At 32.6% G+C, this 15,891-nt stretch overlaps 2 protein-coding genes across 4 annotated transcripts; both read right to left on the bottom strand.

The window, feature by feature from the left end:
* Window positions 1–3,257: 3,257 nt before the first annotated feature.
* LOC103486724 (probable methyltransferase At1g29790) lies at window positions 3,258–5,564 on the bottom strand. 2 transcript variants are annotated; one of them, XM_008444771.3, is made up of 2 exons: window positions 4,165–5,564; window positions 3,258–3,569 (listed from the first exon to the last, which is right to left on the bottom strand). In XM_008444771.3, the coding sequence occupies exon 1, from the start codon at window positions 5,453–5,455 to the stop codon at window positions 4,202–4,204; it is 1,254 nt and encodes a 417-aa protein (XP_008442993.1). In that variant the 5' UTR covers window positions 5,456–5,564; the 3' UTR covers window positions 3,258–3,569; window positions 4,165–4,201. The 2 variants fall into 2 exon arrangements, with proteins under 2 accessions (XP_008442993.1, XP_050940034.1); XM_051084077.1 differs by lacking the exon at window positions 3,258–3,569 and adding an exon at window positions 3,613–3,930.
* A 1,293-nt stretch (window positions 5,565–6,857) lies between these two features.
* On the bottom strand, window positions 6,858–14,971 carry LOC103486725 (uncharacterized). Of its 2 annotated transcripts, none has more exons than XM_008444772.2 (15): window positions 14,718–14,971; window positions 12,586–12,831; window positions 11,930–12,003; window positions 11,721–11,850; window positions 11,552–11,625; window positions 11,298–11,451; window positions 11,008–11,210; window positions 10,267–10,463; window positions 10,096–10,194; window positions 9,756–9,877; window positions 9,260–9,361; window positions 9,006–9,115; window positions 8,746–8,833; window positions 8,055–8,260; window positions 6,858–7,415 (listed from the first exon to the last, which is right to left on the bottom strand). In XM_008444772.2, the coding sequence occupies exons 2-15, from the start codon at window positions 12,700–12,702 to the stop codon at window positions 7,196–7,198; spliced, it is 1,896 nt and encodes a 631-aa protein (XP_008442994.1). In that variant the 5' UTR covers window positions 12,703–12,831; window positions 14,718–14,971; the 3' UTR covers window positions 6,858–7,195. The 2 variants fall into 2 exon arrangements, with proteins under 2 accessions (XP_008442994.1, XP_008442995.1); XM_008444773.2 differs by having other exon boundaries at window positions 10,096–10,191.
* Window positions 14,972–15,891: the final 920 nt, after the last annotated feature.

The following is a 15,891-nucleotide window of genomic DNA, read 5'->3' as shown; positions in this document are numbered from 1 at the left end:
TTGATATCGAGTTATAGATGCTGATGACAAGTTTATTGTGTCAGGTAAGAGTATTAATGACACAATCTTGGTGTCATCTAAGCATATTTAACGACACTTTTTTTGAAGTATCATTAAATAGCCTTTATTTATCGGGACTTCAATGACGCAAAAATTGTGTTGTTGAAATTATATACGACGCAAAATTTGAAAACCCAATTTTCTAGTAGCGAGTCTATATTGAACAAAATATACATGAAATTCGCATAACCATGGTGGTAATTAGATTTATGTGTGGGACAAAGAGTATACACATTCGTATGGTGTTTGTCACATAGCTCTAATACTTAAGTCGGAATAGCGAAAAAGTGCTACAAGTCAAGAATTCGTGAATAAAAGAATAAACTTACTTTTTTCTAAAGCTACATCGATGTATTTATGGAAATGGTTAACCTAACTACTCTTCTAAGGTTTTGGAGCTGCAATTTAGGATTAAAATTCATCTCATCGAGTCAAAGCGGCTTGTGTTGTTAATTCTCTAATGGATAGGCCTTCTCGCAATATTCTTTGCGCAGGAAAGCCTAGCGTCCGAAGGACTGATTTATGGAATATAGCCTTTTATATTTGGTCTTTAAGATCGAGTTCTTCTCTTGTCTCATTTGGGACATGCCTACTATTAACTATTTTGCAATGTTTAGCATATGTCTTGGTCGAGGGCAAGTAATTGATGTGAGCTTCAACAGAACTATCTCAGCTAAGTCTAAAGGGCTATATTTTGGTCTAATCTTATTGATTTTGTATGTATTGTATGTCAAATTTTTGTCAAACAAAACATTAACTATCAGAGTTATATTCAAGTAGGGTTGATCTTGATGTGTATATTTATATATATATTTTTTTATTCAGCAAGTTAATTAGATACAGGAGATGGCAATTATATTACACACAATAGGCTAATTATCAATCCATTAAGTAGGATTTGAATTTCTATTGATTTATAAAATGAGTGTTTGCAAAAATAGAAAAAAAAATTATAATAGGATCTATATCATTACATTTACTAAACTACAAAAATAGTTAATTTAAAAACGGATAACCTTTTGATAGCTTTTTATACAATTTCCTTTTATAAAATATCAAAACTCTAAGGAGCCGTTTGGGGGACGGGTTGGGTTATGGAGGGTTAGGGTTATGATAAACCTAGTGTTATGATAAACCTAGGATTATGATAAGATGTGTTTGGGGGAAGAGTTATGGAGAAAGTGCTATGTTAAAATGTGTTTGGGGGAAGGGTTATGAAAGAAGTGTTATGATAATGTTTTGATAATATGTGTTTGGGAGAAGGGTTATGTGGGTAGGGTTATGATAGATTAAGGAATAGTTGAAGAAGAGTTAAGGAAAAGTTGAAGAAGGGTTAAGAAGTGTTGAAGAAGAGTTTGAGGAAGGGTTAAGGGGCTAAAAACTAGGGTTACATAACCCTTCCCCCAAACGAGGGTTGGATTACATAAACCTAACCTCCCATAACCCAACCCTTCCCCCAAACGCCCCTTAAAATTCGTATGCTTAAAGCCTAGTGCTAAATACACAACAATCTTTCAAAGTAAAATTAACTATATAACTAATAAGTACAATTCTTGTATATAAAAAAAGAGAATAAGTTGGTAATTAACCATCACAAAATCAATTGTCGAATGATCCATTTTTAACACGTTTGAAAGGCATAAAATTCGATTCAAATAAAATTAATGATTTTCATGAACCTATTAAATATTTTTCGTCGACGTATCTGTTCAGATGCTGAAAATTTAAGATGAAGCAAACTTGATCAACGTTGTCCTTCTATCTCTAACTTTCTTATTTTATTATATATATCTTTTAAATAAACCAACTAAAAAAGTAACTCTAGAAAAAAGGTTTTGTTTTCTAAAATTAACTAAGAATTTAATCTTTACATTTCATAGGCATACAATTGACCATAAAATATGGAAAATAAATAGATTTAATTTTTAAAAATAAAATGTAAAAGTTAAAATGATTACAATACATAACCTTAAGGTAGGAAATTCTCCGCATAATTATTGTGCTACAAAATATGAAAAGAATAATAAATGAACTTTTAATTTGAGTGAACTTTTAATTTAACGCACTTTAAATAAATATCAATACATTGTTTTATTATTTATGAATATATACTGTTTCACAAATCTAAAATTTTACTGTATGATATAATCTATAAAATATGTAACAAATACTTTTTTTCTTTTAAAAAATAATAAAATAGAATCTTTCCAAATCTTTATTTTTTTAAAGGAAAAATCAAACCTTAAAAAATTCTTTCACACGTCTTTCAACTATAAACTATTTTGATTTTGGGAATATACATATATGACAAACTTTAAATTATTTCTTTTTCTGAGGTTTCCCATTAATCTAAGAAACTTGAGCCGAAAAAGAAGTTAAAAATAAAAATCTTTTTTAAATCTTTTTTGTTTTTTAGGAGAAAAGTTGGAAAAAATGGATAGGTTTTTTAGACTAATTTTCATATTGTTTTTTATTTCGAATTTAACACAGTTTAACGTTTGGATAAATTAAACATGGTTTTAAAACTAAATAGATAAATTATGATGAAATAGTAAATAAGTGGCCATAAAAATGAAAAGAAAAAAAAAGGAAGAATGAAAAAAAAGTGATGTGAGATAGGGTGGTATTCAATTTCATCTCAAAAATTTTCATAAATATAACAAGTATAAAGTTAACCATTTTTTAAATTGCATTTTTTTTCTCTCTATAATATTTTTATTGATTTGTTTAACCAAATTAAATAATAGAATTATTAAATAATAGAATTGAAAAAACAAAGGCAAATCTAAACAATTGTATAGCAAACATATTACATGCTTTAGTATAATAATTGTGGTTTCAAAATATCCATTTTCTTTTTTCAATATTTGTTAGGGGAGATCCAACCTATAACATTGAAGTGCGCAAATACACTCCATATGTACTTATTTTAGCTAAAAAAAATAATTAATTTAGTCTCTATGACTATAGCCTAAAGTAATAGACTCGAAAAATGAAAATTGAAGGAACAAAATAATCATTTTCTTAGACAACATAGAGACCAACCTAAAGACTTTGAAATAAACTCATTTTTGCTAGTGTGAAAAAGAGCGCAAATAAACTCATTTAGTTTAAGTCCTCTTCATTTTTGCTAGTATGATGTCAATTTAGTTGGCTTCAATTATATATTGTCCAACCCTAATCATATGACTAGTTGTTTGAAAAAGAGCATCCTCACATAATATCACAAAATTATTGGATACACGTCCACACGTTTATCTTCCCTTGCAGAGTCTCTAAGTGGGACAAAAGTTTCAAGTATTAAAAGAGTCCATTAAAAGTGGTGAAGCTATGGACACTCATTAGGTGAATGACATCAAATGATGATGTAAAAACTTCATTTTGAAATGTGAACTCAAGAATCTATCAACATGGTACAACTTTTTTGGCATGAAGATTAGATTTGGAAGCTAAGGAATCTTCCTTTAGTTGACATGACTTGGAAGTCATCAAGTCATTAGTGATACCTCCTTGAATAAAAATTAACATAAACCAGAACAGCCAACAATTATTAATCATAGACTAAAAATCTTCCAAATATATAAAAGTAACTAAGGATAAAAGGACACGCCCGAAAATCCATATGAAATCCATGACCTTTTAGTTAGTTATTGATATTATGTTTCTTTTTTTTTTTACCACAAGACCAACCCATGATTATTCGGAAAGAAAGCTAAGTTTATTCTAATCAATTTCTACGAAGCAAGTTTGGTTTGATGCCATGTTAAAATTGATCAATATCTAGCATAATATTCCAAACTTAAATAACAATGGATTAAAAAAGACTAACAGTAAGAGTGTCATCAATTTCCATTCCAAATGATTCATTTCCTGAAAACAAAAAATAGAGGCAACAATTTCCTTGACAACAGACTAACAGATTGAAGAACAGAACAACATCTAAGTGACTGATCTAATGCTATATTCTTCTTCATAACTATTATCATAGTAAGCAGAATAAACAACTTATGCTATTCATTATTTTACTTTTGAAATAATGCTATTAGCATAACTCACTCAATATTTTTTATATCAAGGATTGAGAAAAAATTGATTCTCTCTTACCTTTTTTTCCTTTTCTGTTGAAGATTAGCTATCGTCATCATACTCTTACAGGCTTCTGTAAAACAGCAGACAGATAAACCTCTGATTTGCCTGATTCAGATTTCTCTCCAATGACCCACTTCAGTTTTTTGAATCCAAATCGCTCAATCAAGCGAGTTAAAGCTTTTTTCTTCTCATCATTAGCACAATAGAAGTTATCCAGCCACAGCAATCCACCTGCTCTTAAGATCCGATCGATATCGAACATAAGGAACTCTAGTTTTTCAGGCTTTCCACCAATATCCAATCCATTTGAAGCATGAACCAAATCAAAAACATTGTCATAGAAAGGGAATCTATGATCTAAACTCAAGAAGAGAGGAAACAATCCTCTTGCAGCAATGAATTCACTGAATGGAGCATCAATATTCAGAGTAGAGGTTATGACAGTAACATTTTTCTCAGCCATTCTAGCAGCAAAAGTTCCAGACCCTCCACCAATATCGAAACCTATCCTGATTCCACCACTACTTAAAGCTAAAACATCATCAATTGGAAAATCATTCTTCCCTCTAGCCTTAACAAATCTCTGATTCTCAAACCCATTAATCAAATCGAAGCAACCAACACAATCTCTCCCTAATTTCTTACTATTCAAACACTGGAAATTCTTACATCCAAGTCCACTCCACATAACAATCTTATCACTAACAGGTTTCCATAGAGATATAGGAAAAGGTTGTAAACCTACCTTCGGCACAGATTTAGCCAAACACCTCCGCCTAGGCAATGGCTCGCATCCACGAAGAATCAGCTTCTGAGCAAGGCTCCAATCGTCAGGACAAGGTCCAGAAACCTTGTAATTCATATACTGCGACAAAAGATCCATAGATTTCTCACATGAATGCCCCACAGATGCAACCATTTCAGTGATTCCACTTTTCGAATCTTTACCAAGAGGAAGAGGATGACGCTGTAGAAAGAGTTTGAGCTCATTTGCAACATTAGATCTGGAGAGATCGATGCTCTCATAGCCAAGAATTTCCTTCTCCATCTGAGCAAGCTTCTTCTGAGAAACATCGATCTCTCTAAGAATTAAAGAAACCTGCTCCGATATCAATGAAATGTTTTTGTGTGTTCGATCAAGCGTATGGATTTCGCGATCTTTGGGAGAGTAAGTGAAGGCATACAATGCGAAAAGATTGGTGGTGACCACAGAAATGAGCATGAGAATGTTGAGAGCTGAAGAACAAAGAGTTGCCCTCTTGAATCTTGCCGTTCCATCTCCAATTTTCAAAGAAACGGAACCCATCGAAGCTCAACTCTCAGCTCTGCTACTGCTTCTGCTGAATTGAGTGAGATTCTTAGAGTTGAAGACAACGGAGGAGGGTAGATTCGGTAATTGTAAACATATGTGAGGGCATTTGCGGGTTTTCACGTTTACCACACTTGCAATTATAAATGAAAATTTTCTAAATAAAGATTCAAGTCCTCAAAAGTTATCTAAAATTTTAAATTGGACATTTAAACTTAAAATTAAACTTATTATGATGTTTTACAATTTAATTATAAAGTTTGGGTTTTAATTATTTGGCAAAAATGGATAGTTTTTGGGGAAGGTGTCAACTAGTCGGTCATTTATCATTAAATACTTATTTGATTATGATTCTATATTTGAACTATGACTTGTGTCAATCAATACTGACAATTTGGGGTGTGCCTCGGATTGAAAATATAAATTTGGTTATATTTTTAAAAGCATATTTTATTTTTATTTTATTTTATTTTATTTTTTTGTTCCAAAAGTGGGAAATTTGAAAAGAAAAAAATAGTTGGATTTACTTTTAATTTTGAAATTGTCCCTTGAATTTAGCCAACAAGATTATGTTGTTGAGAGATTCTCAAGTTTGACGTTGTTGAAATTTATATATGGAAAGGCAAAAGAACAATAGTAAATAAATAATAATGAACACCTTAATGTAAACGTTGTGGAAGAATTTTTTTGTTCCTTTTCTGTTAATATTTAAATAAAACTGTAATTTAACTTCAAATTATTTAAGATAGGTCCACAACAAAGAGGTCATAGTTTTCAAACTCAAGTTAATTGAATTCGAAATATAATTTGAAGATATCTAAAGTTAATTTAAACAAACAAAAGATATTCTTTTGTTGCCTTTAAGTTTTGGAAACAATACTTTAATCACTCATGATTAAAAACAATTCTAAACAATCCCTAATAAATTTAGCCTATTCTAAAAACAACTCTAAACAATCCCCTAATAATTTTAGCCTATGAGAGCATTGTATGTAAAGAATTTACCTAAAGACTAAACCATAATACTGCTATACTCCCATTTCTTTTAAATTAATCAATCATCCAACTTTGTAATTTATTACAATTACAATCGCCAACTTAAATTTGGTCAATCATGCACCTTAGTTAATTGATGCAAGTTGCAGTTTGTCAATCTCACACTTACCCTTAAAGTTCATAAATTACATGAATGTTTACACTTTTTTTAGTTGGGTATACACCATCTAAAGATATTTAAAACATATGAAACAAAATACCGGTATAAATAGAACTCTAAAAAATAAAATTTATAATTATTGAAAAAACATATTCAAATTAAGATTAAAAACCTCAGCATATTATATAAATATATATATAAGTTATATATAAGCTTAAGGATGTTATTGTAATAAACAAATAATTTAGCAAGGTAGGTAATTAATAAAATTAAAGGTTCCCAAGTGTAACAAACTTACTTCCAACAATTCACCGCACCCCACACCCGTAATATCACAAAACCATGAAATTGTTAAACTTACAGACTCGTTCAACATTTATCAACTCAACTCAACATAAAACCGATAAAAACAGTTTTTTTCTTTCTTTCTCAATGCTGGTCAATCAACGTCCACAAAAGAAATGGATCAATTAGTGCTACTCAAAATCTAATTGTACAAAGTATATACAAGATAAATAACAAAGGAACGATCGTCATACTGTCGTAATCATAAGGCTTTAAATATAACAAAATGAAGCAAGTCATGCAGGAGAGAGAGAGGCCGTAAAAGAACCGTCGGAGTACTTTAAACTCCTTAAAAAACCTGCACGCAAGGATAAGGAAGCAATCACTTCCGGTATTCCAAAGACATGGTTGATAGGTTTGAGGCCTTCAATGGCTTTAGCTGGAGAATTGGATTCATCAGCGTCTACCGATCCAAGAGCAACATTCAAGCCGGTTGAGATAGCGTCTGTAGTGAAGCTGAAAATTGTTCCAAATTGTGCCAACAATCAGAAAAGGATCATCCAAATAATACCATTTCTTCCATTTCACGGTTAGAAACTGACTTCAAGATGTACATAATATAAGAATCGATAGTGATCGGCAGAAAACAAATCAGGGAGAATAGCAGTGTGACATTTTCGTTGACATGTAAACATTTTCATGCAACATGAATTGAAATTTTCATTATATCTCAAATTTCGTCGACATGAGATTTGTGGTTTGAATCTCCCTACTCCAATTGTACTAACTAAAATAACATCGACATGAAGAATGAATCGACATTTTCATAATATCTTAAAAAAAATCCATGAACATAAAAGGTAAACAACACAATGTCATCCTATAAGTAATAAGCATGTTAACTTAGTTCATAATGTGTATAATGCTTATTTACACATTCAAATACATTTTAAGATATTTTTTCAGAAATATCCATCGTACCAACATTTTTTTATGTTTCCATTCACATGTTCACAAGGCGAAGACCTTGGACATTTTTGTAGATATCAACGTTTTAAACTACCTTGGGGAGATAATAATGCAATTTTTCGAAAAAGTTCAACGAACAATTCCATTATAACAAGAAATGAAAACAACGAAGTCCAGAAATCATACCTAGCCTCGAAGCTTTTTCCTTTGGAACCCATGGCCATCACTGCACATACGCTGGAAACAACCCAGGGTGGAATATATGCATCACTAATTTCAAGGCTATAAGAGACACCAACAGATGAGGGACTAGTTGAATCTCCATCTTTCGATGTGCGTCCTTTAGGTACTGCGGCAATACAGTTTGCACTTCTCATCTCCTTGAACTTGACCTAAGAAAACAAATCATTTGATCTTTTGACGAAAGCTAACACAAAGAAAGTACAAGCAACCACCAGCACCTACAAATCTTTATACAGAAATCAATTATAAAAGGTAGAAAGAGAGGAATGATTATAAGAATAACCATAGCATTTGAGCGGAGATAGATTCTTTATTGTGGCTGTTCATGATATCTGAAACAAGTACCTCAATAAAAATGTAATCCAACTAGATCAACAAACGAGGATTTGTGTAACCTTTTTTTTTTTGCTTTTTCTTCTATTTTATTTTTTATAAACAATGAGGCATGCTGCAGTCTGCACTTCTTGCACCAAAGATGGTGTCTCAGTGAGGGCACTTCACTCTTTTGAACCAAGGTGCCCTTTCTAAAAACAAGGGCAATGTAAACTTCATTGGATATTATAGTGGTTATTTATGTACTCTTATATTCTCCATGCAGACTACTTGTCCTTTCTAAAAAAGATAGAGCTGATACCTGAGGCGAAGAAAGAGCAGCATTCCGAAAGAGAACAGGTGATAACAATACAGGAACATCCATGACAGCTAATGAAGTCAAGAAAGATCTGAAGAATAACCAAATATATCAGCCACATTCAAGGTAAATAAAAAACCTGTTATATGACTAAATTTTTTATAAGATGGCTTGATCTTAGAGATCAGAAGTAAGGTGTTTAGACCTGTTAAAATAACCAAAAGTTAGCTGCAAAGGCAAGTTGCTATGGACACTTCGTTTACCTGTAATTTAACAGGATATCATACAATCTGTGCACATCTTTGTTTTCGCTGAAAAACAGTAAAGATTGACAGCTCTTATCTACATCAGAAAATGAACGATCTCTTTGTGTCTGAAAAGATACACATACTTTCACTAGTTTGCTCAACCAAGTAGCCAACGCTCTAAAAATTTAGTTCACATAAATGGAAAAAGTTGAATAAAAGGTTTGATATGAATGGATAGACAAGGGACAAACGATGAAAACATAACTAACCTGTCCCAAATTATACTTCTCTATCTCTGAAAGTTCAACCAGAACTTCAGCGTTAACTTGCTCAACTTTAGAACGGCAAAGAGGCATAGAGAAACAAACACCCTGATCCATATTTCAGAACAATGGGAAAATGTGACGTTACACAAAGTTGAATTCATGATAATAAACATAGAACAAGCAAACAATATAATTTTTTATAGTTCAACATTTGTTCATTAGTATAATTTTATTTTGCGGGCAAAAGGCACCTACAAGAGACTATTCTCAGGAAATAGTGCATAAATAACATATCTGAGGTAGAAATTTAAAACAAAATTTTAAAAAAATTAATAAAATGAACCTTTGTTAACCTACAAAATAGAATAATGTAGGTGAAAATTCCTATAAAAGGAATAAAATCCATTGTTTAAAATCTAAACAAAATACAACCAGCTTCCATCTTAGCCGCAGGTCTAAATTGGAAAGGGGAAAATATTAATGAATAGGTTAGTCTTACATTCTCGCTCAAAATAGACCTCAAGCCTCTTGTTGACTGGGAAATATATGCATTGCACATGTGTTTGTTGCCCCCAGAAGCATCTCCACTTGTAAACATGACCACAAATTGTGATGTGCAAACTGAAAATGTCAAAACCAATCAATCAAGTCAGGTATGACTGACCAGTATCAAGTATGAATATTGATTCAGAACAGTATCTTAAAACCAACTTTTAAGTAAAATGATTATAGCTAGCAGCTTGAAATATTATTTCATCCGATAGAAACTTAAAAAGGAAGACTAAAAGAACTACAAGCATAATCTAGAAAACTTAACGAACAGTACTGAAGGTAGTTACCATAAAAAACTCTACAAATATTATTCCGAAGCATATAATAGAGGCTCTGAAATGAGTCCTCCCATGCTTGTTGACGTCTGCTGAGGAACTCAGCTTCTACTGCATCAGAGGAGAACCAGTGAGTATGTACACACACAGACATCAGAATCTTATGTTTTAAATAATCCCAACCTGTTCCGGAAGAATTCAAGACTGAAACAAGAGAAGATGGCAAGGTAGATTGAGGATAAACCCATGAATGGAGAATCAAAGGGCCTGAGGCTTGAGAAGCTGGTGGCAGATCTCCACCACAGTTCCTAACTTGATCCTGTGAACCATCTTGTATTGAGAACTGAGGCATAGAAGCAGACACAATTATCTTGTGGATCCTACATTTTGGGGAAAATGAGAAAGTCGATAAATAACGATTAGTTTTTAATTCTATTTTGGGTAAAAATACATGAACTTAGCACATTCACAAATTTGAGAAGATAGTCTATCTCATGTCAAAGTAATGCTACCTACACGCAAACATAACTTTTATAATAAAATATTTATATAAAAATAAATAAACTCCCAGCATAGTGGGCGTCACCAACATGAACCTACTCCTACTCCTGGTTCAAATGATGATAGCTTGCAAATAAATAAATACTCATTATACAACAGCAATATTTGTCAAACAATTCTAGAGAAAATTAATCATAAGAACTCAAGGTTAGATCAAAAGAAAATATTATGGGTGATTCAAAATGCTTGAAAGAAACATCTGCATCTTCTCAAAAGAATAGATTGAATGACGCAGCTAAGAAGTTTTCTCTTAATAACAGAAAACGATTAATTGATTAGCTGACAGTGACACTTTCCAACAAATCCACTTGAGAAAACTTTTGAGCCAAGAAACAGGACATTCCAATACACCGAAACACTCACCAACTGAGTGAGGAGGAGGACACCACTCGCATGCTAGTTTTTAAAGTAAAATCAAGTGGAGCCTTTTGACCTAGTATGCAGATTTCACCACATAAATCACTTGGATAAGTTGATGAAGCATTGTTGAATCTCTTGGAAGAGTCTGGTGGTAAACTAGAAACTGAAGTGGTTTCACGAGCAAAAAGTCCTTTTAATGCTTTGCCCTAGAAAATTGCAAATAAAACTTCAAAAAGTATTTGATATGAAATTAAAAAAGAAAAAAAAAATCAAACATTGCTCAAGAATTCTACCATATCAATGCTTGTCAAGCCAGTCAATTTGTCACCACCAGATGAGAGCTCTGTGACACTTCGAAATACACTTTGGCTACTGTTCTCAACTGTTTGAGAAGATTTAACAGTCTTATCCAGGGCAACATCAGCATGACCAACAGAATTTCCCTTGCTGCAATTAAACAGAATTATGTAACCAACAGCTACAGAAGTAAAATTAGAAAATACAAATCATTGAAGTAATTAAAAAGACATAAAAGTAGAGTTCTTACCATTGACTTGTATTCGAATTTGAAAGCAGAGATATATTCATGAAACTGCTAGTCTGCTCCATCGGACTATTTTCCTAAATGTTATAAAGCAAGTGATATGAAACTAAATACAATTACTTCTAAACATCTAATATCAATGCATACAAGTCTTCAAGAGAAGTGCACTAACCTTAGGATTATCTTTCCCGGATAAGATCCTAAGCCTAGATTTTTTTACTTGAAATACCTCATCCATGCGTGTATCAATGTATCTAGGATTTCTGAGTAACCCTGGCTTCTTGAACCCATTGCCCAAAGCACTGTTTAAACATATAAAAATAATAACTCTAAGGGAATCATAATTGCAATCATACAAATAAGAGAAATGAGTAAGCTCACTTGTTGGAAGCAAAAGCAGCGGAAGGAGATTCATCCAGAAGTTTCAAATCGTTCGATCTCTTCAACTGCTCTGCCTGCAAAATTTTGAGCATAGATACACAAGATTCAGAAATGTTGCTTCAACCTAACCACATTTGCAACAAAAGTTTTTGGTGTGAGCTAAACATTGGGCAAAAAATACAAAAGTTTCATCCCATTTGAAATGAGTAATGAGAAAATGTAGCAAATGCCAATAGAGAAGCTTCATAATGCAGAAACAAATGCCATGAAATACAAAAGTTTTATTTTTACTTAACGTACCATCTTCTACCACTTCAGTCACCTTGAAACTCTGCCTTTACTTGGCATGAAATTTTATAATAATAGTAATATGACAAAGAGCAAGACACTTGAGATCTAAAAATTACTTAAGTTACCTATTTCTCCCAAAACAACAACATACCAATTAATCGGTTTTAAACAACAGAAAAGGCAAGGACAAATGCCAAAGACAATATGGAGGGGAAAACATCATAATTTAAATCCCCATGGATTACTACGATTCTACTCATTTACAAATTACTGCATGCAGTGAAAATCTAGGGGACATCAAAATATGGCCCAAATGCCTGCTTCACTATGCGATGATTAAATCATTTAGCAAGTCAGAAACTTACCCTTAGTTCTGATGGGGTTTTTCTTCTAATTAAGATTGATTTCCCAGTCTTTGGAGCCCCTCCACCAATATCATGAGAAGCTGAAGGCAAAGAACTTGGAGCAACGACTTCTGCCATACTCAATGGAGACTGCAGCTTCAACAAAGTGAATGAGTCGCAGCATACCAGTGCCAGTCACATTGCCATGTCACGGGAAGATAGTAGCCGTGAAGAAAGTATTCTATCTTTTATATGAAATCCACGATACTGCATTTGATGAAGACGATGAAACAAATATAACACTTTGTTGCAAAACTCTTCCAAGGTAAACATTAATAAATAAAATTGTAATAAGACCTTAGAGATTGGCACAAAAAGAAGAAAATATAAAGGGAACAAAGGCACATGTTATACCCCAATAACCAATAGCAGATTGAAGACTGAAGGATTGCCCATCTTTAACTAGTCTTAGGTTGAAAAAAAATCGAGATTTGATGTATCTCTTTAATTAGTCTCCTAAGTTTTCAACAATGAAAGATAATACTCAGAAAACAATATCAAGAGTGAAATTTATAAACATCGTTAAATATGTATTGTTTATTTTACGTGACTTTTGTATTTTCACTATTTATAAAAGTTCCTACGAAGTTTATAGGAAATGTGAAAGGCAGTCTTCAATACACAAAACCAAGAAGTGTGTCCAAGTGTCTAAAAACCAACACAAACAGTCGCCAAAAGGTGTGCAAGTAAGACTCTAAACCCAAACAAACTAGAAATGCTCAAGTTTAACTTCTACTCTCAAACCAAACCTCAAAACAACCTACAAAGTGTCTTAGTGGCATTTACACATACAAACTCAGCTTAAAAAGTTTCTACAATGTGTCTAAGAAGTGTGAAAGGTAAGCTTCAATTCACAAAACAACCAAAAAGTGTTCCCAAGTATCTTAAACCAACCTAAAAAGTTCACAAAAAGTGTTTAAGTAAAACTCTATACCCAAACAAGCTGGAAATGTTCAAGCTCGACTTCCACTCTCAAGACAAGTAAAAACTACCTAAGTGTGACTTAAAAACTCAAAGGCAACCTAAAAATTTTCCAAACGTTGTGAAAGTAAGAATCAAGTCTTAAGATAAGTTAAAAATCATGTCAGTGCAACATTTCACTCTCAAACCAACCTAAAATGTAGCCATTAAGTGTCTAAGTATGACTTTTAAACTGAAAACTAAATACAAATTACAACTCTTAAGTACAGCACTTTAAATATTAAAACAACTTAAAAATGGCCCATTGTGCCTATCAAACGCAAATCTAAGATGCTTACTAAATACTTAATAAGTACAATTTTCAAAATATTAAGCCCTACCTCAAGCATTATTTCTTGATATATGTATGACCAAAGTAATAGATAATGGCCAACAATATAGTCACCATAAACACATGATGGAAAAGGATAAGAACCCTAACTCAAACCAGTATGCCATAAGATTAAAAAACAGTGCACAATTAATATAACTGAAAGCGAGAAAGAGAGGCTACAAAAGGTTTCCAAAACGACTAGCCAACTAGGACCCATGAAACAAATTAAATCCAAAGTTTTCTCGTCCACTCTCTTCCTTTTGTCAAGAGTCTCTCATTGCAAGTTTCAACATCTCGAAAAGAAACATAGCATGATCATTTGGAGTTCTCTTCATGAATGGAAGACACCACTTTCAAACTTGGACAAAAATGTTAAATGCAGGGACAAATTTTGTATTTGAAACCAAACTACAAAGACAAAGGAGATTGATAAACTTCAGCTTGGGTGAGGGGTGATTCTAGGGGTACGAAACTTCAATAGGCCTACTAGAAAAGAGCACAGACCGAATGAGATTTCACCAAATGGGATTTCTAAGCTTCATTGAATAACCAAATACTCGAAAACATTCAGCATTGAGATCTACGCAGGCGTTAAATATTAGACGAAAATACCCAACAAAAATCTTCATAATCATTAAAGATGAAACAATTTTATAGAATGGACTTCCACAACAATTAAGAAATCATAGTAGTAATTGGAAAATTATACCATCAAGGTTTTTTATTCTTTTGGTAATGTAAAATCCAACCAAAACCAATGCAACAATTATAATGAAACAAAGGAGATGCAAAATTTTACCTTAGAGTGGCACTGAGAAAGAGATATTGGATCGTATGGCCGTGCAGCGGGGACTACTGGAGGCGCGGGCGGACCACCAACTGCTATGACAGCGGACGACCAGCGCGCGACATCGAGCAGGTTCGTGAGAGAGGAGCGCAGCGAACGTTTTCGTGAGGATAGTCCGACGCGTCTCGTGAGAGAGATTGGAATAGAGGAAGAGATGGAGAGGAAAGTGGGAGAGTTTTCAGAAAACAAGAGGGAAATCTAAAAGAAAATTGGGGGGAAAACAAAGGATGGGGTTTTTCTTTTTAAGACTTACCTGCGGGTCTGCACACAGCTCTCTACTAACCATGTACGTGGCATACTGTCATAGTGCCACATGGCAAACCATCTTTTTTTCTTCTTTTTCGATTGTTTTAATTTTTCCTAATCTTTTCTTTTTTTTTGGTTAGTAACCAAAAAAAACTAAATTGTGTATAAATAATATTGAAAAAATAGTTTATACCAATTTTGAAAAAGAAAAATTGGGCGTTTATACCAAATTTTAGAAAAATCGTTTAGGGTTGGTATAACGTATCCAAATCTAAATATAATCTTGAAATTTGAATATAATATTTATATATAAAAACTATAACATTAACATAGTGCAATAAATAAAAGATAAATCGTTTGAAATTATACAATGAATATGTGATAAACTACAATATATCAAAATGGACCATTGTCTGTGTCTAGTATAGATATATATAGTAATCTATCATAATTTATTAGGAATAGGTTGTGAAATTTTACTTTATTTCATAAATATTTCGGCTTATTTTGTTATATTGAAAAATAACTATAAACAAAACTCTATAGGGTGTTTGGCTCATTGTTTGGAACTAGGGAGTTTGACATTTTGAAACCAAACTCGAACACTCAAAACAAAATTTATGGGATTAAGAAAACTAATCCTTTAGTTTGGACTTTTATTTTTTTCTTTAAATTGAATATTGCATGTTTTAGAAATTTGTTCACTTCAACCTCTTATCAATAATCATCAATGCAATTGACAACAAAAACGTTGGCCAACTTCACGATCAACCATTATGACTAATCTTGGTCGTTTGACGGTTACGATAACTGATCATCTTAACTGTCAGTTTCAGATTATCTTGATTGTTGCCTTCGGATCATCTCGACCATCGATTAT

This window comes from Cucumis melo, chromosome 4 (assembly GCF_025177605.1).
Source record: "Cucumis melo cultivar AY chromosome 4, USDA_Cmelo_AY_1.0, whole genome shotgun sequence".
NCBI classification, from domain to species: Eukaryota; Viridiplantae; Streptophyta; class Magnoliopsida; order Cucurbitales; family Cucurbitaceae; genus Cucumis; species Cucumis melo.
Note: the sequence above shows the minus strand (reverse complement) of the source record. Positions and strands in the feature narration are given on the sequence as shown.

Bases quoted from the DNA above. Each gene is read 5' to 3' on its own strand.
- LOC103486724 (XM_008444771.3), bottom strand. From the start codon at position 5,455: ATGGGTTCCGTTTCTTTGAAAATTGGAGATGGAACGGCAAGATTCAAG.
- LOC103486725 (XM_008444772.2), bottom strand. From the start codon at position 12,702: ATGGCAGAAGTCGTTGCTCCAAGTTCTTTGCCTTCAGCTTCTCATGAT. The intron at 9,116-9,259 runs GTTAGTTATGTT...GTATCTTTTCAG, and splicing joins AGAAGTATAATTTGGGACAG to ACACAAAGAGATCGTTCATT. The intron at 8,261-8,745 runs GTATCAGCTCTA...TTGTTTTCTTAG, and splicing joins CTGCTCTTTCTTCGCCTCAG to GTCAAGTTCAAGGAGATGAG.